The sequence below is a fragment of the Melospiza georgiana genome, chromosome 14 (assembly GCF_028018845.1).
Source record: "Melospiza georgiana isolate bMelGeo1 chromosome 14, bMelGeo1.pri, whole genome shotgun sequence".
Taxonomy (NCBI): Eukaryota; Metazoa; Chordata; class Aves; order Passeriformes; family Passerellidae; genus Melospiza; species Melospiza georgiana.
The window spans coordinates 14,856,975-14,881,519 of record NC_080443.1 but is presented as its reverse complement, the minus strand read 5'-3'; the positions used below and the strand labels follow the sequence as shown (position 1 = coordinate 14,881,519).

Below are 24,545 nucleotides of genomic sequence, written 5' to 3'. Positions count from 1 at the left end.
TGGGATTTTTATACCCTTGCCCAAATGGATGGAAGAGACTGTGAGAGGCAGCCTTCCTTTCCCCAGCTCTACCCACACTTCTCCAGGATCTTCTTAGAAGCTGCCATGGTTTGTCTGGGCAGTTTTCTGCAGTGCCCTGCTGCTGCTGCAGGGAGCCTTTTGCACTCTGATATAAAGTGCCTGAGCTGCAGTTCGAGCTCCTTGTTCTTTGTCCTGTCTCTGCTGAACACAGAGAACAGTTTATTCCTTCTGTTCCTGCAGCACCATTGCTTAACTGGAAATCACCCAGTTCCAACCCCCCCTTCCACTGGAGCAGGTTGCTCACAATCCCATCCAGCCTGGCCTTAGGCAGTAAAAGATGCTCAGTTCTCAGGGATGTGGCTTTAATTGACAAGTCAGTGTGTGCAGAGGAGGTTTTTACAAGGTGCCAAGGCAGAATTCAGCTCCTTTATAGGAACAGCACATCATTTCTATGGTCACATCCTTCCCAGAGAGATGCAGATTCTGGAGCCTCAGTTGCCTGGTGATGCAGTTGAATCTGGAGAAATGCTAACTAAATTAATTTGGAATGTGTCAGAGTTTGGAAGGCTGAGACCCGTGTCCTTTATCAGTGTTTGTAAGTAAATTTTCTGTCTGGATTTTGGAATTCAATAGTGACCTCCCATCTTAATTTCTATTAATTTTATTGATTTTATTTTCTTACTGTTCTGTTTTATATATATATATATGTCTATACATTCATAACTGGAAATTTGACCCTTGATTTACTTACTGACAGCCAAATAAAGGCAGATGTGTCATGGGTCAATGCCATGTGTCCAGTTCCTTTTCAGTTCTCACCTTCCATCAATGCAGTTCCCTTTCCTGATCCTCTGCAGACAACCTGGTAAAATTTTTCCCTTGCAGGGCATGCAGTAAGATTTGCAGTGTAGCTCACCATGCACCAGCTTTGCAACTCACTGAATCTCCTTTTACTACCTTGTACAAGGAGGGTGTGAAAGGAAAAGCTGCTCTGCCCGGCTGGGCATCACTTCTCGTTCTGACAAACAGCCAAAAGGTGAATTTGTGGTCTGCAGCACGGGGGAGCAGTGTGGTTCTTCCCTCTCCTGAGGCACTGATCCTGCCTGTGTTCCCAGAGCTTCTGCAGACTTGATTGTAATTTCTGAGAATGACCTGCAGCTAATGGGCAAAATTGACTTGCTGGCTAATTAGGTGAACTCAGGAGAGTGTGGTGCTGAGCCAGGAAGAGGGAGTGATCAAAGCCTTGGCATCTGGTTGGTGTTCTTGTGGTCTTGGCTGCACACTCTGAGCGTGTGTGTGCATAAAGCAATGAGAGGTGAACGCTGTGGCCTCGTTCCTTCCATAGCCCACATGGGCTAAAGCCCACATGGAGGGGAAGGAACAGCCACCTCTGCAGTGCACTCTCTGCTGTCCCCACCACGCTGTGCTGCCTTCTCAAGTTTTCTCATGACAGACTCCAGTGCTGGATTCAGGAATGTTTTTATTTAAAGCATAAAATCTCTATTCAAATTGTTAGAAATCAATAGAAGAGCAGTTACGACTGCTTCCCTTGCTTCACTTCTCATCTTCCAGCTCTGCCGCTGTTTCTGCACCCTGTTAATTGCATTACTTACACTGCAGCTGTGAATGAGCAGAGAGGGGAGCCTGGGCTTGGGTTAGTCAGTTTTAGTATTGCACTGTGCCAGACTGGCTGAGCCCCCTGAGCGGAGCTGCTCTGGTGAGGATCCAGGTGAGCCCCGGGGATGAGCAGGAGCTGCAGCCCCAGCGAGTCCGTGTTGTGCTGTGGGCACATCAGCTGGGAGCATCCTCAGAAACCACAGGGCAGCATCCACGTGAGCCAGTGCTGAGCGCTGCTGCCAGCCCAGGCTGCTCCCAGAGCGGGCCCTGGTGGCACACGAGGCTCCGAGCCTGGCACGGGGTGGCCCCAGGGTGGCCGGGCTCTGCTGCCCACTCCTCCTCACGCGTGGTCGCTCACTTGGCTGGTGGCCGCGTTGCTGCCCAGCCCCTTCCAGGCGCGGAAGCTGAAGAAGGTGCTCACCCCGTAGGTGATCATGGTGACACAGGCGAAGAACTGGAAGAGGAGCACACATCCATGCCCGTGTGAGCTGGGGGCTGCCCCGGCCCTCGGCCCTGCCCTCCCTCCCTCCCGCCGGTACTCACGGAGGCGGCGGCTCGCCGGTTGTAGTCCCACTGCCGCCAGGACGTGGGCTGCACGGCGGCCGCGCACGTCACGAAGGCCGTGATGTACAGCACGGTGGCCACGGCGTTGCAGATCATCAGCTGGGAAACAAAGAGGAGCTCCTGAGGGCTGGGCTCAGGATCGGGCATGCTGGGGCGAGGCAGCAGCAAAAGGCTCGGATTCACATTCCTCCCCATTCCCCAGAACACATTAAATGCTCCCCAGGTTGTGCTGGGAGGTTGTCACAGACATTTCTCCACAGAAATCCTTTCTTTCGGATTTCTGCATCTTCTGGAGGCCAGAGGCCTCAGAAGACAACATAAACAATTATTATCAGCTGCTGGGGAATGCCACAGGGGCACCTATTTTGATTGGTGATTGGTTCATGTTCTATGTTTATAATTAAGGGCCAATCACCAGTGCAAGCTAGGGGACTGAGTTCTTGAATACAACTTTGTTATAGATTCTTTTCTATTCTATTCTTAGCCTAGCCTAGCTGCTCTGCAAAACCTCTCTCTATATTCTATTTAGTATAATCTTAATGTATTATATGTAATATCTTAATAAATCAGCCTTCTGATTCAAGAAACAAGATTCACCGTCTATCTCTCACCAGCTGCGACCCACTCAGGCGCAGTAATAGGAGGTTTTTGAATGAACCCACAACTGCAGCAGTTGGTGGCTGTAACTTTCTGGATTCACACAGGACTTTCTATTTTGAGCATTTTCTAAGCAATTCAAGGGCAGAATGAAACAACGTCACTGTGCAAAGTGCAGGGGACTCGGTTCCATCAGCCCAGAAGAGAATGAAGCCTTCCCAGACCACCTTTCCAAGATGTTTCCCTCTTGGGATCCCCCCTCACCCCCTCTCAGCTACGCACCACGAGGGGCCAGGGGACCATGTAGAACTTCTGGTGAAGCTGCAGGAGGTAAATCACCAAGAAAAGGAGCGTTAGTATCCAGAAGAAGAGGGACACGAACATCACCCAGCCGTAGGCCGCGTGCAGGTGGTACGTTGTGGCAGCGATGAGAGACCACACCAGCAAACCGAGCACCTGTGGGGGGAAAAGGGGAACCTCTTCAGGGGCTGCTTCCTGCAGGGGGAGCACAGAACATCGCCCACAAGCCCAGGCACACCAGCACCAGCAGCAGGTGGGTTCCCCTCACTTCAGGAAGGCAGGAGAAGGGCTCCTTGGAAAGCCGCCGTGCCCCTGTGTAAGCCCGCACCGCCCATTGTCATGGAAGGAACACAACAGCCTTTGTCCCGCCCGCGCCCAACGCCCTGGCTGCCCCGACAATGCCTCCTTGTCTGTCACATCCATTTCTAACACTCGTGATCACAAAATATGTGCTGGGGAGAAACACGCAGGGGGCTCCTGCAGGAGTGGGAGGTGGCACGCGTGGGCTGCTGCCGGGGGAAAGCAGGGGGAGGTTAAACAGCGTGCCCTGAGCAAGGGGCTGCAGAGGTGGGAGCAGCTGCAGAGCTGGAAGGTCTCGGCTGCTGGCCTTGCTTTCATCTCTCTTTCCTGGCGCTCTACCAGGCACCCCCAGCAGCATCCTGCCCAGCCCCTACCCTGAGCGTTTGTCTCTACGCCACCAGCAGCTCAGCCATGCCCAGGGGCTGGAATCTGGAGCCAGGCGCCAGGAGCCAGGTCTGTGCCAGCTGTTTCACAGTGGCTGCTCAGGGCACATCCCACAACGCTGCCCCGAGGAGAGGGGGCGAGCAAAGAGGCTCCCAGGCCCAGGGGCAGCACCGTGGGCAGGTCACGAAAGGCCCGGTCCGCAGCTGAACTCCCAGCCCTGTGCGTTCACGCGGCACCGCGGCCCAGGGGACAGCACCAGCGGGAGATTATTGTGGCCGGCTCCGATGCCGAAGCAACGGGCAGTGATGCTGCTGCTCGATATGATGACAAGGACCCTTGGGCTCCCCTGAGAGGCTGGGAGGACAACCTGGAGAGCTGAGAGTGTTCCAGGGAGCGTGAGAGCCTCAGGGGCATCCCCAGCACAGTTCCCCTGGAGTCACCGGGCTCCACACGCCCCGACCCTTCGGCGGTGCCCTGCGGAGATGCCCGCACGGATCAGCCCGTGCCTGGCACTGGGAACCACCCGGCACTGAGCGGAGTCACAACCGGCAAGGGGTATGAGGACAAGAATCCGACTTTTCCTCTGGTTTACAGAGTGAAGGAGGAGAGAGGAGGCTGCACTGTCTTAGGGTTGGGGATTACTCAGGGTTAGACAGCGGAGATGGGGTCGGAGTGACAGCCGAAGAGAGCCCGGGCTGTTTCCAGCTGCAGAAAAGCCCCCGAGTGGGTGATGCCCTCCCTCCTTCCCCGCGCCCCCTCCCCGGTACTCACGGCCTGGGCGCACATCAGCCCCCCGAGCGGCGAGAGCAGGAAGGAGCCGTCCAGGGCCGGGGGGGAGCCCGGGGAGGCGCTCCGGGCTCTGGCGGCGCCGGGCAGCCCCGCCATGCCGCGCACCGGCCCCGGGACGGCCCCGGCACGGCCCCTCCGCGGGCGGGGCGCGGGTGGCTCCGGGGCGGCCGGGCTGACCCCGCCGCTGCCCCCGCCCCGCCGCCCCCGGAGCCTCCGCCCGGCGCCGCGCTGCGCTCCCGGTGTGCGGCCGTGTCCCCGTGCCGGGGCACCGCCGACAAAGGGCGGCCCCACCGCGACAGCCCCCGCTCCCCGCATCCCGGCGATGCTCTGCTGGAGCAGCCCGGGACACCGCAACCTTCCGTGCAGCCGTGTCCTGCTCGGTGCTCACCGGGGACGTTCGGTGGCACACGGCGCATCCCGGTGCCTGGCGTTGCTCCTCGGCGGGGGCCGGGCGACACGCGTCTCCTTGTTAAATCCTGGAATAATTTGGGTTGGAAGTGATTTAAGGCATCTCGTTCCGACCTCCTGCCATGCAAGGACACATTCCACTAGAGCAGGTTGCTCCAAGCCCTTGGACCGGCTCCAACGTGGCCTTGAAAACTTCCAGCTTCTCAGGTCAATCTGCGTAGAGCCTCATCAGCCTCCACTCCGGGAGATTCCTGTCAGCCCGTATCCCGGGCTGGGCCGGGTCACTCTGGGTGGCAGCAGGACCCTCTGGACGATCAGCCACTGCTCCCAGTTTGGTGTCATGTGCCCAGGGCGCTCCGGGCCCCATCACGCAGGTCGTTAATGCAGCCTGTGGCTCAGGGCTGGGCCCGAGGCTGTCCCGTGGGTGCCCAGGGTGTCCCGGGGCTGTCCCGGACTGTCCCGGCAGTGACTGGACACAGCGGCTCGGTTGGGATCCGGGATGGGGCGCGGCTACAAGAGGGGTGTTTTCAGCGGGTCAGGATGGCCGAGCGGTCTAAGGCGCTGCGTTCAGGTCGCAGTCTCCCCTGGAGGCGTGGGTTCGAATCCCACTTCTGACAGCTACTTTTGCGCCGCCTGCGGGCGCTTTTAGCTGCGGAAGATGGGCGGGAGCGGGAAAGAAAAAAATAACCGACCAAAAGCGCGCGATTAAAAACAAATTAACTAATTAACTACAGGCCAGCGTAACGCAAAAATATTCGAGCTGTCAGAAGTGGGATTCGAACCCACGCCTCCAGGGGAGACTGCGACCTGAACGCAGCGCCTTAGACCGCTCGGCCATCCTGACACTGCTGAGCGGCCTCTGTGGCCCGTGCTACACTTGAGGGCGTTGTGCGAAAACGTTCCGTGAGCTCTCCTAGACCATCGGTTGTGACACCGCCCTGCTGTGACACCGCCCTGGGGAACTTTCTCCAAACCCGGCCACCGTCTGCGTGAAGCACCTTTTCCTAACATCCAGCCTAAACCTCCCCACGCACAGCTTCAGCCGTTCCCTCAGGTTCTATCACTGGTCACAGACAGCAGCATTGCCCCTCTGGTGCCTCTTCTGAGGAAACTGAAGCCCACAATGAGCTCTGTCCTCAGTATCCTTTGCTCCAGGCTGAACAAGCCACTCCTCACATGGCTTCCCCTCCAGACCCTTCACCATCCTCACGGCCTCCTTTGGATGCTCTGTTACAGCCTTAGATACTTCTTGTACGATGGTGCCCAAATCTGCTCCCAGAACTCGAGATGAGGCTGCACCAGCACAGAGCAGAGTGGGACCATCACCTCCCCATCCTGCAACTGCATTTAACAATCCCAGTTTAACATAAAAATGGGATGGTTGAGGCACAGCTGAAAGTTTTTGCTGCATACATTTGCTTGAGACTAATAGCTCTAAGCTAATCTGAAACCAGGAACTCTGGCAAGTGGAATTACAAGTCCTAAGAGTACAAGCAAGCTCTTCCCTGCACTAGGCTGGTTCATGGGAGGCCATGCCTTCTCCTTCCTCCACCAGGCATTAGACAGGAGAGTCATGCTGGGAGGAGCCCTGGTTCCCTGCTCAAATCCCTCCAGGTTGCACAGAGAGCACCCTGTGACTGATGGTTCCAACCTCTGTGCAGGTAGGTGTGTGGTACACTGAACTGAGCTCAAACTCCTCCTCCTCACCCCACATGAATGTAAAGATATTCCTGCTGTTCCAGCTGTGGAGCTGGCAGTGAAAAAAAAGATGTTACAAAAGAAAAGACAAAGCTACAGCCACAACCTTTCAGAAATAGACACATAAACCACAAGGAGACAGGAAACGTATGAAAACAAAATATACTTTATTAAAATTAAGCATGTTAGCACCTCAGTGTAACCTGGAGAAGTCAAACAGTCCAGCAGGTAACCAGCCCAGCAAGGCCAAATGGCTGAACATCCTGAAGTGCCTCCTGATGGTAGGAAAAGTACCATGACTGTCAGGACATGCACGCTCTGAACGAGCTCAGAGGCACAACCAGCCTCGTTTGCAAGGAGGGATGTTGTGCTGCCTACTCTCTTGGTGGGAGCATCTAGAGCTGCTGGACCAATCACAAATGTTAGATCCCACGGTGGAGCAGGTATCTGCTTGTCCTACAAAAGAAACCAAAAACAAACCCAAAACAACAAGCCAAACCAACCCAACGAAAAAATCGCCGCTAACTCGACTTGCAGAAAAATCAGTACAGCACAGAGCTGGAGAGCCACATATCAGATTGAGAATAAATTAAACTGAAGTAACAGCAAGGACTTGGTACATGGATAGACATGTAGCATCCTTACAGATGACCATCCAACTTGGCACACACGTTAATAAAAAATGACCCATGCATCACATAGCAGGCTGTGACAACCTGGAGCTGAACTGGCTTCAGGATCTACAGAGAAACCTCCGGCTACAAAACCCCACGGTGCCCTTTTGTTCGGCTGTATGCAGTGTTGAAGCTGATGGTTGTAAAGCTACATTAGCCAGTGTTACAAAGATTACATAATTTCAAACTAAACATACTTTTTACATTTAGAAAATACCTCTATAAAATTTAGTAAAAGTGACATCCCAATCTACTGAGCACAATGCACTCCGCTTCCAGAAGGATCTCACAGAGCCAGGGAACACCTGGGAATTCTTCCCTCCTAGGTGAATGTGGGCACACTGTGGTGAAGTGCTCTTTGTTCTCAACATCTATCCTTGTTGCCCATTGCCACAGGGCCATGCTGGGGCACCACACACTCCCCTCTTCCTCCTCCTCCTCCAAACTGCTGAGGGATGTGTTCCACCAGCCAGGCTGGAAGTGCATAACCAAGCCAAACCCGTGGCTTTGCTACCCTCACTCCACCATCTTTCTAGCCAACGCTGATTTGGTTTCCTGTTGCAGAAAGTGAAGGGACTGATGCTGGCTAGAAACAGAAACTACACAGCCATTCCACATAGATTTGTTACAATACTCGTAAATCTTGGTTTAGAACACACAAGCAGGTTTTAGTATGGTCTTGCCTAATGTACAGATTATTAGTCATGCCAACTAGTTTAGGATTAGACAAGAAAGGTTTGCAACCACTGCAGGTAAAGTCACTTCTGTTTCATCCTGGATCTCAGAAGGAAAGCCAAGGATTAAAATTCCAATGTGTTACAAAGCCTCCATTTCATTAGAGGGAGTCTTAAGCCAATGAGATAAACTACAGCTGTTAAATGCCACCGTGTTCCTTGTACCAGACTGTAATCCTTACTGTTGTCGAGAGCATGGAGACATCTGTAACCAATACACACACGCTGCAGAGAAAGCAGAAACTACACGGGTACAAGAACACTCTTTAATCTGGGGGTTCTGTCACGCTAGGAACAGCAGTCTTTTATGGCATCAGTAATTTACTGAAGAACACATCACCCTGAGAGGGTTTCTAAAGCTTTCCTCCACTGAGCGAGGCTGAGCGCGACATCACCGACCATCCTGCAATGGGGACAGCGCCCACGGCAGTCGGACACGCCTTCTCCAGGGTAGTGTTGCTGTTACCTCACTTGACACAGAGCGAGTTTATTTGCTGAAAACCGATACCCTACGTCCACTTAGAGACGGCTCGGGTCCCATCCACGCTACGAGCAGCGCGTTCCGACCCCGCACACGGCGGGTTTGATGGGCCCGGCGTGAGGTGACACCGAAGACAACGTCGGGGCGATAACGGCGCTGGGCACCGAGCTGATCCAGTCCAAGCGGGGGAACCCGACGGCCTTGCCCGGCCGGGGGCTGCAGTGGCGTGGGCTGAGCCGGGCACGGAGGGGCCGCGGTCCATCCCATCTCTGCCGTGCCCGGCACCGCAGCGAGGGCGGCGGAGGCTCCGGGACGGAGAGCCCCGCGCCGGGCCGGGCGCCGGCAGGGCTCAGAGGCCGTGGCGCTTGCGGGTGCCGGCGCTGGCGGCGTGGAGCAGCCGGTCCTTCTCGCGGATCTCCTCGCGGAGCTGGGCCTCGGCCAGGCGCAGGCGGCGGATGCTGCCCTTCATCTCCTTCATCTTCACCTCCAGCAGCGCGATGATGTCGCGCTGCTCGTTCAGCTTCCTCAGCAGCTCCTCCGACGTGGTGCCCGACGACAGCGAGTACGAGTGATCGGGGGGGCCGCCCTCCACCGGGCTCTCCTCCCCCGCCGCCGCCGTCACCGCCGGTACCGGCACCGGCAGCCGCACGGGGCTGGGCCCGATGGTGGCGGCGGCCCCGAGCTCCACCTGCACCGTCAGGTCGATGGGCTTCACGTCCTCGGCCGCGCCCCCTGCAGGGGCCTCGGCGGCGGCCGCGGGGCCCTGCGGGGCGGCGGCGGCGGCGGCGGCGGGGCGGGGGCGCCGGGCCCGCTGAGCCTTGCGCTCGTTGACGCCGCGCAGCGGGAAGATGGTGGGGACCCGCACCAGGTAGGACTTGCGGCCGCCCTGGAAGTGCTCGCTGCAGACGCGGTGGCCCGTGGTGGGCTGGAAGGTGCTGAAGCAGCCGCTGACGCCCGCCCGGGAGACGTTCTTGAGCCAGAGGCGCCGCAGCTCCTCGTCCTTGGGGAAGGTGTAGAAGTGCAGCGCCTTGTCGCGGTGCGAGTTGTTGTAGCAGCCCGGTACGCAGCAGGTGAAGCCCGGCATGGCCTCGCGGGGCGGGGGGACACCCGCGGCGAGCGGGGCGAGCGGCCCCGCCGAACTACAGCTCCCACAAGGCCCGCGCGGCCTCTCGCCGCCGCCGCCGCCGCCGCCCCGGAACTACGCGGACCACAATGCACCGCGCCGCCGGCGGAACTACCCGCCCCACACTGCGCCGCGGCCCCTCCCGGCGCTCGCGCGCGTCTCGCGAGAAGTGGTGGGAGGCGGGAACCGTTCGGCCGTTACCGGGCCCGCCATGGCTGACGGGCGGCCCCGGGCCAGGCCCGGCCTCAGGCGCAGCGGCCACAACGCGCGGGCGGCGGCACAGGTGCCCCGAGGGATCTGCAAGGGCGGGCGGGAGGGGAGGAGAAAAGAAAAAAGGGAGGAAAGGAGAGACGCTGTTGGGATTTACCGCCCGGTCTCTCTCCGTTTGAGACAGCAGCGAAGCCTCTGAAGCAGGAGCAGAGGCCGCTCCCTCACCCTTGTTCGCCTTTAATCGTGGAAAATGGGCCGAAAGCCCTGACCCAAAGGCGCTCGGCGGGTTTAGGTGGCGGCTGTGCTCTGAGGCCACTCAGGACCCCGTCCATAGGAGGGTTTAGTGCTAGGGCTCCCCTGGATGATTCCACAGGAACGGGATTTTATGCTGGAACCCCCCTGGGTGATCCCACAGGAGGGATCCCACAGGGTTTCATGCTGGAACCCCCCTGGATCATTCCAGAGGAGGATTTTGTGCTGGAGCCCCCTGGATGATCCCACAGGAGGGATCCCACAGGGTTTCATGCTGGAACCCCCCTGGGTCATGCCCCGGGCTGATTTGTCTCCCATCCACACGGGAAGTGTCACTGTTGTCAAAAAGCCAATACGCGCTATTTCTCTTTGGAATTTGGAGAAACGTTTCTTATCAGCCTGCTTAGCTTGTTATTAGAACATGGGTGGTGGATGTTTTTGGTGTTGGGGTCTTTAATAATAAAAATACTAGTTTGAATTGCTTGTGTCTTGATTTCCCTCTAGACTCGATCGAGTGTGGAAAATAAGAGTAAATCTGTCAGGAGCACCTTGGCAAAGCAGAGACTGGGAGTGTTCCCTGATCTCAAAAATGGCACACCACGGCTTATGCTCAAGAGAGTCATGCAGAACCGTAAGTCTCTTTTCTTCAGGAGAATTGAGAACAGAAAAACAATGGTTTTGGAAAGTTAAGAAAACAGAGGCTGTTCCTTGGTGGCCCATTATCCTTTTCCCGATACACAAAACAGAAATCAGATTGTTGTATGACTGATATACGTAGCAGAGTCACTTCAGGGTACCTGAATTCAGGATACAACTGCCTGAGAGACCAGGCTTTGCACTGGTGAAATCAGAGCTTTGAAGATCCTCTTCAAAACCCTCTTCACTTGGTCTTCTTATCCTGGTGACTGAGCACATGATCCTGGTGCTGCCTTTGGGTTTAGGATCAGCTGTGAGTTATTCTGCTGGCCCCTGTCACCACTGGCTTTGTCACTGCCAGCCTTCCCAGGAGCAGAACCCACACAGTTTTCACTAGGTCTTTATTTTCACCTGCTAGTAAATGTTATTTACAGCCTGTAGTATAGATGTGACATTCTGCTGTATTGAATTGAGGAAAGGAAATGTTGTGGTTTGTTGGCAGAGCCCCAAGTTTCACCACTGGCACCTCAGATATCTACCCATGAAGACACTGAAGAAGCTCATTCAGAAGTCCCATCTAAGAGGGTTTCCAGCATGTAAGTAGGGTTTTTTTTATAATTTACACTTTTATTACACTTCTATTACACTGCTGGTATAGCTGCAGTTTCTGTGGTGGGATTGGGGAGCAGGACTTCTCTACTTGTGTTTCAGTGATCAGAACTGCATCTTGTCAGGTGGGAGTATCAGAAATGCCTCTGCAGCTTGGTTTGTTTTGGCAGGGGGGAATTGCAGCTGCCAGATGTTGCTCCTGAGGACACATCTATCACTGTGTTCAAGATGAAAAAGAAGAGAAGGAAAATCAGCATTTCTGAATTTGAGAGGGCAGCAGAGAGACGACTTCCCCAGTACCAAGGTAAGGCTGCAGTCAAGAATTATCTTACTCAGAGCTGCATTTGCTGTCAGCTGCTTCTCACCTGCTCAGCTCAGCTGTCAGGAGCTGCCCAGTTGTAGGTTTGGAATCCAGATTGCAATATCTCATGCAAAGGGGAGAATGGAGAAAGTAAAGGCCCCCATCCTATCAAATTTTAAATAAACCTTTTAAAGCCAAGTTCTAGGCTCTGCCACAATAATAATAATAATAATAAATAAATATATATATATATATATATATAATATAACAAGTATATAATTTCCTGACTACTTTTGCAACTTGATGCTTTTTGAGTTTTGTGTCTCCAGAACCAGAGCAACCCTGTCTTCTTCTCAGTTCTAGAAACTTTAAAATACAAAGAACTGCATACTTTCCATTACCATTATATAAAATAATGATAAAGTTCTTTGTGAGCAGAACAGGTTTGAGTTCCAGTTTCATCAAGAGTCTGTGGAATAGTTATCTGTGTTTCTAAAACTCCAGATGTGTTTGGGTTGGGTTGCTGAAGGGTGATTGTGACCAAGACCTAACATCTTGTTATGAGTGTGGTAAAATTAAAATTATTAAATCTGGGGGTATGTGACATGTTAAATTTTCATTGAAATAAATGAAATCTCTTTCTTACCCTTACAGAAATTGCTTATGTCTAATATGCAATTCTGAAATGTAGACAAGAAATGGTAAAATGACCTCATTATCTAATTCTGTTTGTACCAAAATATGATGTTTGAGGATTGTAGCATGGCTGGCTCTGAAAAGAGGGAGATCCATTGGGATGTTCCTGTAGCCTGGTGTGTAATTTCTCAGCTAATTTGCCATTCACTTTTTCTAGCTCAGTCAGCGTTGGACAGCACAGTTATGACTCGGTGAGTTTAACTTAAAATGTCTTAAATTCTGTCTGTCCTGGCTGTGATCACATCTGAAGGGGTGAGGAGCAGTGCAGATGCCTGGGTTTGTGTTCAAGACCTGTGTTAGTGTTATAACACAGGTATCTGCCCCTCTGCTGGTGGAATTCCCAGGTGTTGCACCACCCACCTTTTGATTTTCAGAAACTGCCTCTGCACTGTGTGCCTGGCTTGGTCTAGTTTGGATTGCTACTGTTGCTCCTCCTTTCACTTGCTTGGATCATTCCTTTTTTCCTTTCATTCTCATGCTTCCAGCAGTAAATTGGTGGACAATATACCTTAGAATATTATGTAAATCCGTACCCAGTATACTTTAGAATATTCTGTAAATGAGTACACAATATACTTTAGAATAATATCCCTGCTATTCATAGTTCTATCACATCAATTGTTTCTATGCAGTATTTTCTGGACTTTAAAAGCTTTTTAGTGAGTCAAAGCACTTACTTTCTGGTGTTGCCTGTGTACTTTGCAAATGACCCTGGCCAAAATCAGCACATTATTTCACCTTTCTCACTGCAGCCCTTGCCTGGGGTGCCACACAAGATGCTTTTGGGGCTGCATTCTGTACTTCTGTCTTTGAGCCCTCTGAACCCCCTTTTTAACTGGCTTGCCTGGAGAGAAGGACAGGAGGTCATTGAGCATGGTCAGTCTTCAGGGTGCAAAACTCCTGCAGTGAGAAACATTTCCTGTGCTTCAGGTGTTGCTGTCAGCTCTCTCTTAAACCAGTCACAGTGTGTTGGTAGCTGTACTTTGCTGAGAGTATTGATAATAAGTAGATCCTTAAACTTATTGGGAAGTCTTCCTACCACCCCATTGTCATCTAGGGTATGTCTTTAATATCAAACTTTTTTTTTCCCCTTTTTTATTTTTTGTTATGTTAAGATTTTTAAAATTCCTGACCCTTTAATCAGCTGTAGTGTTGCAGTGTCTCAGGGAAGCTTTAAAACAGTCTGCTTCCTGATCTCTGTCATACATATCCTGATGTTGGCTGATGGTATGAAAATAAACAATTCATTTAAAGACCGACTCATAACCTTCAGGGATTTTTTGGGGAAGTTTCTCCTAGTTGTGCAAAATGTGTCACTGTTAGAGCCATCATGTACTCTGAGGGGGAAGGTGGGGTGTTTGATTTTGACAATTTTCCCCCCTTTTTGCAGGTCCCTTCGCATGTCTGTGGGTTCCCTGCTGGCCCCAGACACCGTTGAGAAGAGGGGTTTGCTGAGGAGGCCCAAAACCCGCAGGGCTGTTGACATGCAAGCCTTTGAAGGCAGAGTGGAACAGAACCTGTTGAAGAGCAAAGGTTTCTTTAGTGCTGTTATTTCTCTTTTGGGAGACAGGGCCTTACATTATAGGGCCTTTTAGAAGCATCTAATAGAGTGGGATTTGGGAGGCAGAATTAGAATGAGGTTCTGCCTTGGCAGTTCCTTTGATTCTATGCACCTAAATGTGTACTTTGCCCAGTTTGGTCATTAAACCACAGGAATTATTGGGGATCCTCTTCATCTGTGAGTACTGAAGCCCCTGTTGTTTGATAGGGAGAGTTGTGGGCACGGAAGTGGGGTCGTACAGTGTCAGTGTTGGATCTGTTGAAGAGGAGTAAAATTTGGTTGAATGACTCAAATGGTGAATTGCACAAGTCCTGGTAGTATAGTGTGTCCCTGTGACCTTGAACAGTTTTTCACACAAACTTTGTTTAAAAACTTTCTCAACAGGACAGAATGATCTTGTGGACTCACAATCTGCATCTGGGATTCGAACAAGCATGCTGACCAGTGATGCAGAAATGATGATGAATAGCACAGAGCTCTTTGTTCAGCCCCAGCTGGATGAAGAGAGCCAAAATAAATTGTCTGCTCTTGAACCCCAGCTGTCAGATTCAAAAACTTCAGCACGGAGGAGCCCAATTTCTGATGCAGATCAAGAGGAAGCAAGGCTGGAGGGCCTGGTATCCAGTGTGAGCACAAACCAGGGAAGGACCCAAAGATACTCCAAGAGCACAAGCCTTGATGATGAGCATGTTGACAGAATGAGTCATGTATCTCCAGAAACCCCTGCAAAACAGGGAGAAGAAAAGCAAGATCACTCCCAGCCGAGTAACCCAGTGGCAATGATTTCTGATACTGAAGAAGAGGTGGTTTACAGTGAGTACTGTGGGTTAAGGCTTAGCAGGTGTTATCTGAACTCACAGAGTGGTTGAGGTAGAAAGGGACCTCAAAGTTATTTTTTCCTGCCCCTCTGCCCTGGCAGGGCCACATAAAACAGTTGCCCAGGACCTTAAGTGGCTCTTAGGAGTCTGCAAGGGTATTGACTGCAAACTGCCTTCCTTATGTTCAGATGGAGCCTCTCGTGTTCCAGTCTGTGCCAGCTGCCTTTTCTCTTGGCACTGGGCATCACTGGGGAGAGTCTGGCTCTGTCTGCCTTACACCCTGCCTTCAGGCACTTGTATATGTTGTTAAAATCTGCCCTAAGCCTTCTCTTCTCCAGGCTGAGCAGTCCCAGCTCTGTCAGCCTTTCCTTCTAGGAGAGATGCTTCAGTCCTGGTGGGCCTTTGCTGGGCTCTCCACTGTGTCCTTCTCTCCTTTGTACTGGGACCCCAGAAGTGGGCACCCTAAATTGGTCACAAAAATAAGGAGATAACATGTAGGGCATATGGACAGATTTGGAAGGAATCTCTGGAAGTTCCTAGTCCAGACCTTCACTGTGGTATGGTCACTTATTTGTCACAGCCAACCTCTCCATTGTCTCCAGGGCCTTAAAACTCTTTGGGCAGAGGCAGTTGCCTCCCTGCTCACCCTGTACCAGTGCTTTGCAATTCCTGTTGCTTGCCAGTTTTCCCCTGGTGCCTCTCCTTGGCATTCATTTCTCTGGCCTTGTCCTGGTTGTGTAAATGGGAGCAGAGTATTTTCCTCATACTGCTTGGACCAGGCAAAAGTTGTTTTGAAAGGACAAGAGAAGGAATGAACAGGAAAAGGTTAGTTGCTCAGAGAGCTCCAATGGCAGGCATTTTTAGGACAAAGGGAAAGATAATGCAGAGTGTGGAGGATGTGGAATAGGGGACTGGATCCAATGAGGGGAAGAGGAGGGGGAGTGAGCTGATCTTTAAGATGCTGGAGTTAGTAAGGCATTAATGTCAGATGTCAGTGGTGACATAGTTCTGCTCTACCACAGGAGGCTGCTGGTGGGGTTGCTCCTCAGTGTCAGCTGAAAAACAGTTGCAAAGATTTTTCCAACTGGTTCCTAAGGTTTGATGCCAACTCCCTAAACTTGAAGTACACACAAATGTTTCCTGTGTGTCTTCTTCTCCCTCCTTGGTTGGTTTTGTATTTACCAGGAAGGTTAATAGAAAATTCCAAAAGCTGTCAAGAGACACATTAATGATCTGTTCTAGGTGTGTTTAGATGGAACTCCTCTCTGCCCTCCAAAAGTTCAAGTACACATTTGGGATCCCCAGTCACTCTCAATGTTTCCCGCATGCATTTGAGACAAGTTGTGTCCCATATAATCGAAGACCTAGAAGTAAGTGATACAGAAGAAGAGATGATCAATACAGAGAATGGAGTGGAACAGGAAAAGATTTTCCAAGAAGGTTAGAAGTACTTTCATTGTAGAAAGGAATGGAGTATAATCTGATTTAAACAGAGTTTTTCAGGTGACTTGTAAAATAAAACTTATTTTACTCAGATTAAAATAAGACTTAATTGTGCAGTAGATGCTGGAAATAATTCAAGACATACCAGAAATCCTTGGTCATTTCCAGACAAGCTCTCTAAAAGTGGGCTGTGACTGGAAGTGGAATCAAGGTTCATATGTTTTGGCAGATCTGTACTACTGCTCAGCTTTCCATAGGAAAGATGAAGAGCCCTCATCTGGCTAATCTAAGCTGCTTAATATTGCACTGCACTTTAGGCCCTGTGTTGATGTAGGCAGCCCAATATTCTGGTTAGTAAATGGATAAAACTGATTTTTGCACTACCTTTGGCCAGATTTCCTTGTGCCCTTCACTTGGGTTTGGGGGTCCCAAGGCCTTGCCACACTTTTACTTTTCAGTGTGAAAACCCCCAGTTGTTGGAGAGAATGGTGAAAGTGCAGTTTGACAGCTTTTGGTTCTGGACCCAGCCAAGATTTCCAAACCCTTCAGCAAGTGACAACATTGTCATGTGTGTCATGATGTCAGAGTGCCCAATTTTCACCAAGTAATTACCTGTGTGGGTTTCTGCTTAACTGAGCTGCATAGTAACAGATATGTGGACTATATATGCCAGAGGCCTGTCCTGCATGGTTAAAACCACTCTAGGCTCTCTTCTCTCCACAATGGAATATATGTCTTATAAAATTGTTTATTTAGAAAAATGGAGGAAATGAGGAGGAGAATATGAGCACAAACTCCAGGTATTGTTAGATTTAAAGGAAAAGAAATTGGTCTTTTACACAATCACCAAAATTGAAAATGGCCATAGAGATGGCAGATCTGGAGGAGCCCTGCTTACTGTAAGTAAAATTCTTTCATTGGGGTCTGATGGGCCTCTAATTAGGTGGCTGTGGAGCAAACACAGGAGAAGTTGGGCATTTCTCAGCTGTGAGGGGAACTGCATTTGCTTTTCTTATTTACAGCTTATGTCTGAGTTTATTTATCACAAATAATTCCAGTGATGGTTGAACTGTGTGCTGGTGGCTGGTTGGAGTTTTTTTGTAAGTAAGATGTATGATAGAATTTCTTATTTTAGCTGCAGAACATGGTGCAAGTGCTGGACATTCTGAACATTTGGAGAAGAAACTGGCTGAAAAAGCAGAATTGCAGATAACTGCAGGACATGCCAGCAGAGGTGAAACAGAAGTGGCTCCTTCAGCAGGAAAGGAAGTGGAAGAAGGCAGCACTGGAGCCCACAGCTCTCCCACAGCTGGTGAGGACACCTCTAATGCTGGCAGCTCTCTGTAGTGCCACAGTGCTCTCATGCTGCATGGCTGGCATCAGTGCTGAGAGACACACTTAGCTTCCTTTGTTTTCTGGAAGCTGGGCTAATTACTGGGGAAATATCAAACTGATTTTGTTATTTTAAGCTGGAAGACTGCATTTTATTTAAAGGGAAACCAAAATTGTACTGGCAGTAGTGTTTAGAAGTGCATAGTTACAGCAGGTATCTTTGGTTAAAATTTACTAGTGGAAGCTCCAGAATCAGGCAAAGATCTTTGTTTCAGTGCTTTATTTTTTCTGTTTTGGAAATCTAGAACGTGAGATTACCAGAGGCATTGGAGCTGAAAGTCTGCGCAGGCCCTCTCATGCCTTTTCCTCATTTGAAAAACCTGAGGTGACTCCAGTAGATGAAACTGATGAACAAGGAGATGAACTACAGGACCAGGCTATGATGCTAAATTTGAATAGTTCAGTGGGAGAGGCTGCTGAGGATGAAGCTGAGCAGCCTGAAAGTCAAGGTAAGGAATCTGCTCAGCATTTCTGTTAATATTGTTTTCTGTCCTGCTCTCACTTGTTAAGAAGTGAAGAAGTTCAAGAGTGAAGTTAAAGACAAGGCAGATTAGACTTGGAGGAAACTGCTGGGGGTTCATAGCAGAGAGCAGGTGAGATGCTGATAACAGGAGCCTTGCCTGGAGGGAGTTATGAAAGTCTGCAGACAGGGAGAGGTTTATAGTCTGGCCCTTGCAATGTGACTCTGTATTTGGAGAATTTGCCAGTGGCTTAGCAAGATGACAGAGGTAAATTCTAGACTTTGAAATTCTCACTGGTTAAAAAGGCTGCAGCTTTATGGCAACCTGAATTAACCCAGCCATCAGCCCCTGCAGCCTGGCCCTGAGTGTGTGTCCCTGCAGGCTGGCCAGCCCAAGGGCCAGCACAGGGAGCCACCAGCCCGTGTGACAGGAGTTGGGGGGTGGCACTGCAGCAGCCCTGCTGGCTCAGGGTGCTGTGGGGCACAGCCATGTGGGAGCTGGCTGGGTTTCTGTCTGCTGTGGCAGCACTGCCTGCTCCAGGAGCTCTGGGAAGACACTTCAGTTCCTCCTGTACTTTTTTCCCAGAGGTTTCCATGAAGACTCCTACATTTGTCCGAGCTCCAGCCCACAACCTCCTGCTGTCAGCAAAACCTGAAAAACCTTCTGCTCCCAGGTAAGCCCAAGCCTTGTCCAGCCTGGCAGAGGTGGGGCTGGGGGCAGAGCAGAGCCTGGCTTTGCCAGCTGCTCTGGCAGCTGCCACAGGGAGTGAGCAGTGCTGAAGTCTGTGAGTGAATGTCAGTGCTCTTCCAGGGCAGGTCTGATGCCTTGAGGCTTTCCAATGAACGTTCTTGTAATATTTTCTTGTGCTAAACATCAAAACTACTCCTAGGAGTTTTTCAATTGGTAAGCCACTCTGGAGCCATAGACTCCACTAAGGGATGCAGAGGCCCTTGCAGAAAAGGGAGAGTTACAAATGGCAAGACACTGATCACCTGGAGTACATACTTGTATTGACTGCAGAAGCCTAAAGCTGTGTGCAGTTGCCATGTGCTGACTAAAATGGAGCTCTCTTAGATGCAGAAAGTGAACCTGTCCTCTGCATTACTCCAAATTAGTTAACACTTGCAGTCTCTTGACTAGAAATTTGGTTTCATTAGAAGCACTAGCTGTGGGTCCTAGGGAACAGGAGGAATCTTCTAGCCCATGACTTTAGAGCTTTGTTATTAAAGCAATAAACAAGAAGACAAAATTCTTTTGCCCATATATGGGTTAACTGGAGAGAGTTAAGTGATCCACACACCCTCTCTGGGGTTTTGCCTGTGTTAACTGGAGCTTCTAATTTTTTCTGTTGTTTTCCAATTATATATGAGTGAATCCATGGATCTCACTTAACTGTTCCATATTACAATTTTTCCTATTTTAGAATGGACAATAATTGTAATTTCCTTTAGGACTTACAGTCTTGTTTAATGGAGGGGTAGGAAACCCTACAACCCACAAAAAAAGCCCCCACTGAAGTTTTTAATAGTGTAGAAGGATTCCCTGCAGAGCAGTTTCCCCTGTCCATAGATGCAGAGGTGCATCAAACTTTGTGCACTACTTTAAAGGGGATATTGCAGGGATGCAGTGGAAACTGCAGTCATGTACTGCAGAGAACTCCAGTTTGCTGACAGTGTGTTACATGAGCACTCTGGGATTAAGGCAACTTGAGCCTGGATTGCTGCTGTCAAGGCCAGGATGCCACATGAACTGTTTGCAAACTGCCCTGTGTGGCCATGAGAGTTTTGAAGAATTGGGAGGGAGAAATAATGAAGAGCTCAGGGTAGTTCTTATCCCTTCCAGTTCAGCTTAGGGTTTCTCCAAACTCAGCCTGGTGTCCTCTGCCTCTCCCTTCATTCAATGTGTGAATTTTCAGTTTTCCTCAAAGTTCTCCCCTGAAGCTGCTGCAGCCTAAGACAGTTCCAAAGAGATTGAGAACATCCCAGAAGAAACCACGGGAGCCTCAAGTACCCAGGAGTTTGATAAAGGAGATATTCAGACATTTTGCTAAAATGCCAGTGACCAGAGATGCATTCCAAATTGTTGAAAAATGGTAGGTAGCAACAAACTGCTCTTTCCATTATTTTTACTATTGAGGTTTTTTCCTTTCTTTTCTCCCCTGAAGTAAACTTGTTGAGAGTGCTGCTGACAAGCTGACAGCCATCTCTCTTCAGCTTGAAAAAGTCTTGGGAGGCTTGATAAAAATGGGAAGAAATGTGGAAAGTGCTGTGTATTGCCATGTGGGTATCTGATCAGTGCTGCCTTTCAGGAGCATCTGGGTTTTGTCCCAACAAATTGTAGCACACAGATTGTCTGTATCAATTTCCATGAGCAGGGTGGCTCTGGACAGTGGCCATCATGCTGGGCACAGTGAGGGTGTGCAGTGTTCCATTGGAATCCAGGCTTCTCAGCTTTTTGCACCCTTAGACCTTGTGGCTTTCATGAGGAAAATCTGTATTGTCTGAGCACTGTCACTGCAGCAGCCAGTATCTGCCTCAGTGCTGATTTCTCTGTCACTGGTGTCAACCCCTGCTCCTGCAGCTGTGAGAAGTTTGGGAAGGGTTCTGGTTGTGCAGCTGTTTCACAGCTGTCTTGGCACTGAAGTTCCAGGGAGCCTGGGCTGAGAAGCCAAGCTTTGTTCATGGGCTGGAGAGTTTCTTCTCCCCCAGCTTTCCCTGGCAGGCTGTGACCTGCACAAGGAGCAGCTGTGGTGCAGCTTTCCCTGCAGAAGGGGGTGAGAAGCTGGTGTTCACACCAGCTTTGATCTGCTTTGATTTTCCCCCTCAGCTCAGACAGATACTTCAAGCAGCTGAGTGATGATCTGGAGGCTTACAGCCACCATGCAGGGAGGAAGACAGTGGAGGCAGCTGACCTGGAAGTCCTCATGAGAAGGTAATGGAAGGGTTGTTACTAATCTGCAGTCGTGTTTGGTGGTGCTTTGAGAGCCCAGTAACACCTGGTTGTTGCCAGAATGTGCCACCAGCAGTGTTTGCATAGTGTGGGATCTGGGATTGACTGTGTGAGGCCACTTCTGTCCCAGGGGGCATCCCTGGGCTTGGGTTGCACCACTTGGTGATGGTGGAAGGACTAGAAGTAGTAGTGAGGGACCAAGAGGAGAGGGATTTGTGTAGAATGTGTAGAAGTAGTAGAGAAATGCTAAGAGGGAAGCTGGGCTGCACTGTTTGCATCCCCGAGTGATCTCTTTGCTAAAATCATCTGCAGCTGACACTGAGCATTTTCACATGTCCTGCTGTCCTTTTTGGTGAGTTGCTCTTCCAAACAAAATACAGCTCTTCTGCTGCTGCACAAGCTGATCCTTGGGATCCAAACTGACAATTCCTCTTAAAAGCAGGAGAAACAGCCCCCAGCCTGAGTGGGCAGGGCTGGCCTCTCCTAACAGTGACATTGCTGGACAGCAGCCTGAAGAGCTCTTCTCAGAGCTGCCTCACTGCTGTTTTGTCCTCTGGACATTCACAGCTGCCCCAGCTCCTGCCTGGATTTACTTTGTTCTGTCACCAAAACACAAGGGATTTATTCTTGGCTTGGAAGCTCTCTGTGAGGCCTGAAGCAATCCACCACTTTTCATTTAAAGTCCTTACTCTGGGTGGTTGTTCTTAATCTGCACTGGAAGAGTTTCACATGTGATGTTAAAGTCACCAGGGGGATGGTGCAGGGCACAGCTGATGACTCTGGCTTTGCATGGGCCTCTGTAGGTGAGCTGGTGCTGCTGATTAAAAAGAAGAATCTGTTGCTGTCCTGATGCAGATTCTGTTTTCCCACCTGGTGCTGGGGTATGAATAGGCCAGGAGGCACAGTGTGTTCCTTGTTTGGGAATTCCATGCACTTGCTGTTTCACCTTGTTCTAGGTGTCTTTATGCCTTGTTACTGCCTCATAAAGAGATCAGGAATTGCTGGCTCATGCATGAGAACAGCATCTCTGTTCCTTCCACATGGGAAGTGTGAAAAAATTTTGCACTTCCTTTCTTTTTACAAAACTGGGAGATGCTGATTTTTTTCAGGCCAGTCAGCTAAATGGTGTACAGGAAAACTCCATAGCCTGCCCAGTTGGCAAATGCCAAATCTGGGTACTGAGCTATTTCCTTCTGTCCCATCATTCTGTGCACATCTTCAAAGGGTAGAATTTATCCCATGGTAGGTGGATTGTGAATTTATAAAGAATGAGCCTCTACTTTGGTCCTGCTCAATAGAGATGAATATCTCCATGGTAAACAGTGGGAGCTGCTCTGCAGGACCCCTCTGGATCTGTGTGCTGTGCTGTGTGAGCAGTCCTGCATTGCACCATGCACAGGAGCTCAGAAGCTGCCTGCAAACATGAGTTTTTGTTTGTCATGAGCAGTCAGAGCATTTCAGCTCTTAAATGCAAACACATCACTGCAAGAAAGCTTTGCTGTGGCATTGAGTGCAGACACATTTCACTGACAGCCCTTGTTTCTGCCCTGCTCTCTCTGGCCCAGGCAGGGGCTGGTGACAGACAAGATGCCTCTGACGGTGCTGATAGAGCGTCACCTCCCCCTGGAGTACCGCAGGCTGCTCATCCCCGTGGCCATGAGTGGCAACAGAGTGATGCCCTGCAAGTGAAGCTGGGCATGGTGGCTGCTCCCAGGGTTCTTCATGCCACTGCTCCGGGTGATGCTTTTCCACACACACCCAGTCAGGCAGCCACTGCTGGGTGTTCTCCTGAGGAGATGCAGCTTGTGCTGTGGCCACCACACCACTCTGCTGCGTCTCACCAGCCTTTGTTACAAGTCATTTGACTATCCATATTTTTATATGTTACTTTTGGATACTTGTACAGCTCTGATAAATAAAATGTTACATGCATTTTTTTGTGATGCCAGTGCTGCTTATGCCAGTGAGCTGAGAGGCTCCTGCATTGTGGTGTTCAGGTTGTTCCCAGCAGGGATTTGGGGGGCTGTGTGGGTACTCTTCATGCCAGCCATGGTGCCCTTTGTTTTCCACTGGTGTTCCTGTGCAGGCAGATGCTGGTCCATGCTGTGCTCCTCATACAGGGAAACAAAGCTTTTGTGTGTGGTTTTACTACTTCCAGGGAGCCCAAACCACACTAGGAATGAGATCTGACACAGCAAAATGTGTGACTTTGTAGGATAGTTCAGAAGCTGGGAAAGAATAATGCCTGAATAATAAACAAGTACCAGTGTCAGAGGGATGGAGATGGATTCTGGACTTTCTCTGCAGTTCCTTCTGGGCACTCAGTGTGGCAGAAGTTGTTTGCCCCATCTGAGGCTGTCCTAAACCCTGCTGCAAGTGTGGATCCTCCTCCCCTCTGGGTTGTGCTGGGTGTGCAGTACAGCCTTCCCAAAACACAGCCCAGGGCACTCCCAGCTCAGAGGGACTCCTGGAAATCCTACCCAGCTCTTGGAGGTTAAACAGGTTCTGAACAGCACTGAAGGGCACAAGGACCAGTGCAGCAGTTAAAATCTCTTCAGCAGGCAGTGCCAATCCAAATGGCAGGCACTTTGCAAGGGTTATTTCAAAACATAATTCCATTACTACAACAAAGAGCATTTTTGCGGGTACAGTGTGACTGAAATGTTGGAAAGAGAAGGGTCCTTTGAGAAGCTCTGCTGGGAGCAGTGTCTGCATGTCCTGCATGGGTGGGATTCCCTTCTCCAGGGTGTGTCAGAGCTCACCTTTTTCTCACCAGGAGCTGCAGCTCCCGAGGAGAGGAATGGAAGGAGACAGGAAGCAGTGCTTTGCACCTGCTGCCTACCACATGTTGGGCTGACACTGGGGTTGGATGTTCTTGGGAATTCTTCAACTCACTGGAGCCTTTCCTTAGGCTGGGTGTATTCCAAACAGTTTGTACCTGTTTGGCAGCCTGGAGCCTCAGAGGCTGAATGTAACTTTTTGTATGGATATCTAAATATACATAACTATGGATGTAGTTATATATATTTAGATATAAATATTCTCTCAGGGAATATATAAATATTCTCTCAAGGAAGGGAAGATCATTCTGTCAAGAGCACCTGGTGTCAGACCTGGAACCTCAGTGCAGACCAAGAGAATGCAGCTCTTGCCTTAAGTAGGTCCTCAGTCACTCTGACAGTCGTGGCTTTGGAATGATGACAGGGCCTGTTTATTGCTATGGAGACAGGGAAAAAGAATGGAAACATGGAATTACGTGTGTCATACACAGAGGGATGAACTCATACAAGAAGTCTGCTCAAGGATCTTGTTTCCCTTCCTGCTGGCCATGGCTTCACAGCAGTGGCTCAGTTTCTGTAGTGTACTCTCAAGGCATAATAGTATTTAAATACATACATATATAATAGTATTTATATACATAATAGTATAATGTATATAAATACTATTTGTATAATATATATAATACTATAAATATTATTATGTATATATTATGTATTTATATAGATAGTAGTATTTAAATACATATA

The 24,545-nt window shown here is 50.3% G+C and overlaps 3 protein-coding genes and 2 non-coding genes across 6 annotated transcripts; 2 read left to right on the top strand and 3 right to left on the bottom strand.

The window, feature by feature from the left end:
• Positions 1-1,484: 1,484 nt before the first annotated feature.
• Positions 1,485-4,680, bottom strand: PLLP (plasmolipin). Its single transcript, XM_058034408.1, has 4 exons — positions 4,555-4,680; positions 3,082-3,255; positions 2,182-2,301; positions 1,485-2,092 (listed from the first exon to the last, which is right to left on the bottom strand). The coding sequence occupies exons 1-4, from the start codon at positions 4,666-4,668 to the stop codon at positions 1,979-1,981; spliced, it is 522 nt and encodes a 173-aa protein (XP_057890391.1). The 5' UTR covers positions 4,669-4,680; the 3' UTR covers positions 1,485-1,978.
• Positions 4,681-5,514: 834 nt separating this feature from the next.
• TRNAL-CAG (transfer RNA leucine (anticodon CAG)) lies at positions 5,515-5,597 on the top strand. Its single transcript has one exon. It is a non-coding gene; the product is annotated as a tRNA-Leu (tRNA).
• A 144-nt stretch (positions 5,598-5,741) lies between these two features.
• On the bottom strand, positions 5,742-5,824 carry TRNAL-CAG (transfer RNA leucine (anticodon CAG)). The gene has a single exon. It is a non-coding gene; the product is annotated as a tRNA-Leu (tRNA).
• A 1,002-nt stretch (positions 5,825-6,826) lies between these two features.
• Positions 6,827-9,651, bottom strand: THAP11 (THAP domain containing 11). Its single transcript, XM_058033992.1, has one exon. It carries the CDS (start codon positions 9,649-9,651, stop codon positions 8,917-8,919), a length of 735 nt encoding a protein of 244 aa, XP_057889975.1. The 3' UTR covers positions 6,827-8,916.
• On the top strand, positions 9,535-22,948 carry CENPT (centromere protein T). 2 transcript variants are annotated; one of them, XM_058033991.1, is made up of 13 exons: positions 9,535-9,626; positions 10,657-10,783; positions 11,291-11,384; positions 11,568-11,701; positions 12,552-12,585; positions 13,785-13,927; positions 14,340-14,768; positions 17,352-17,528; positions 17,854-18,057; positions 18,655-18,742; positions 19,985-20,161; positions 20,896-21,000; positions 22,584-22,948. In XM_058033991.1, exons 2-13 carry the CDS (start codon positions 10,759-10,761, stop codon positions 22,705-22,707), a joined length of 1,734 nt encoding a protein of 577 aa, XP_057889974.1. In that variant the 5' UTR covers positions 9,535-9,626; positions 10,657-10,758; the 3' UTR covers positions 22,708-22,948. The 2 variants fall into 2 exon arrangements, with proteins under 2 accessions (XP_057889974.1, XP_057889973.1); XM_058033990.1 differs by lacking the exon at positions 9,535-9,626 and adding an exon at positions 9,650-9,973.
• Positions 22,949-24,545: the final 1,597 nt, after the last annotated feature.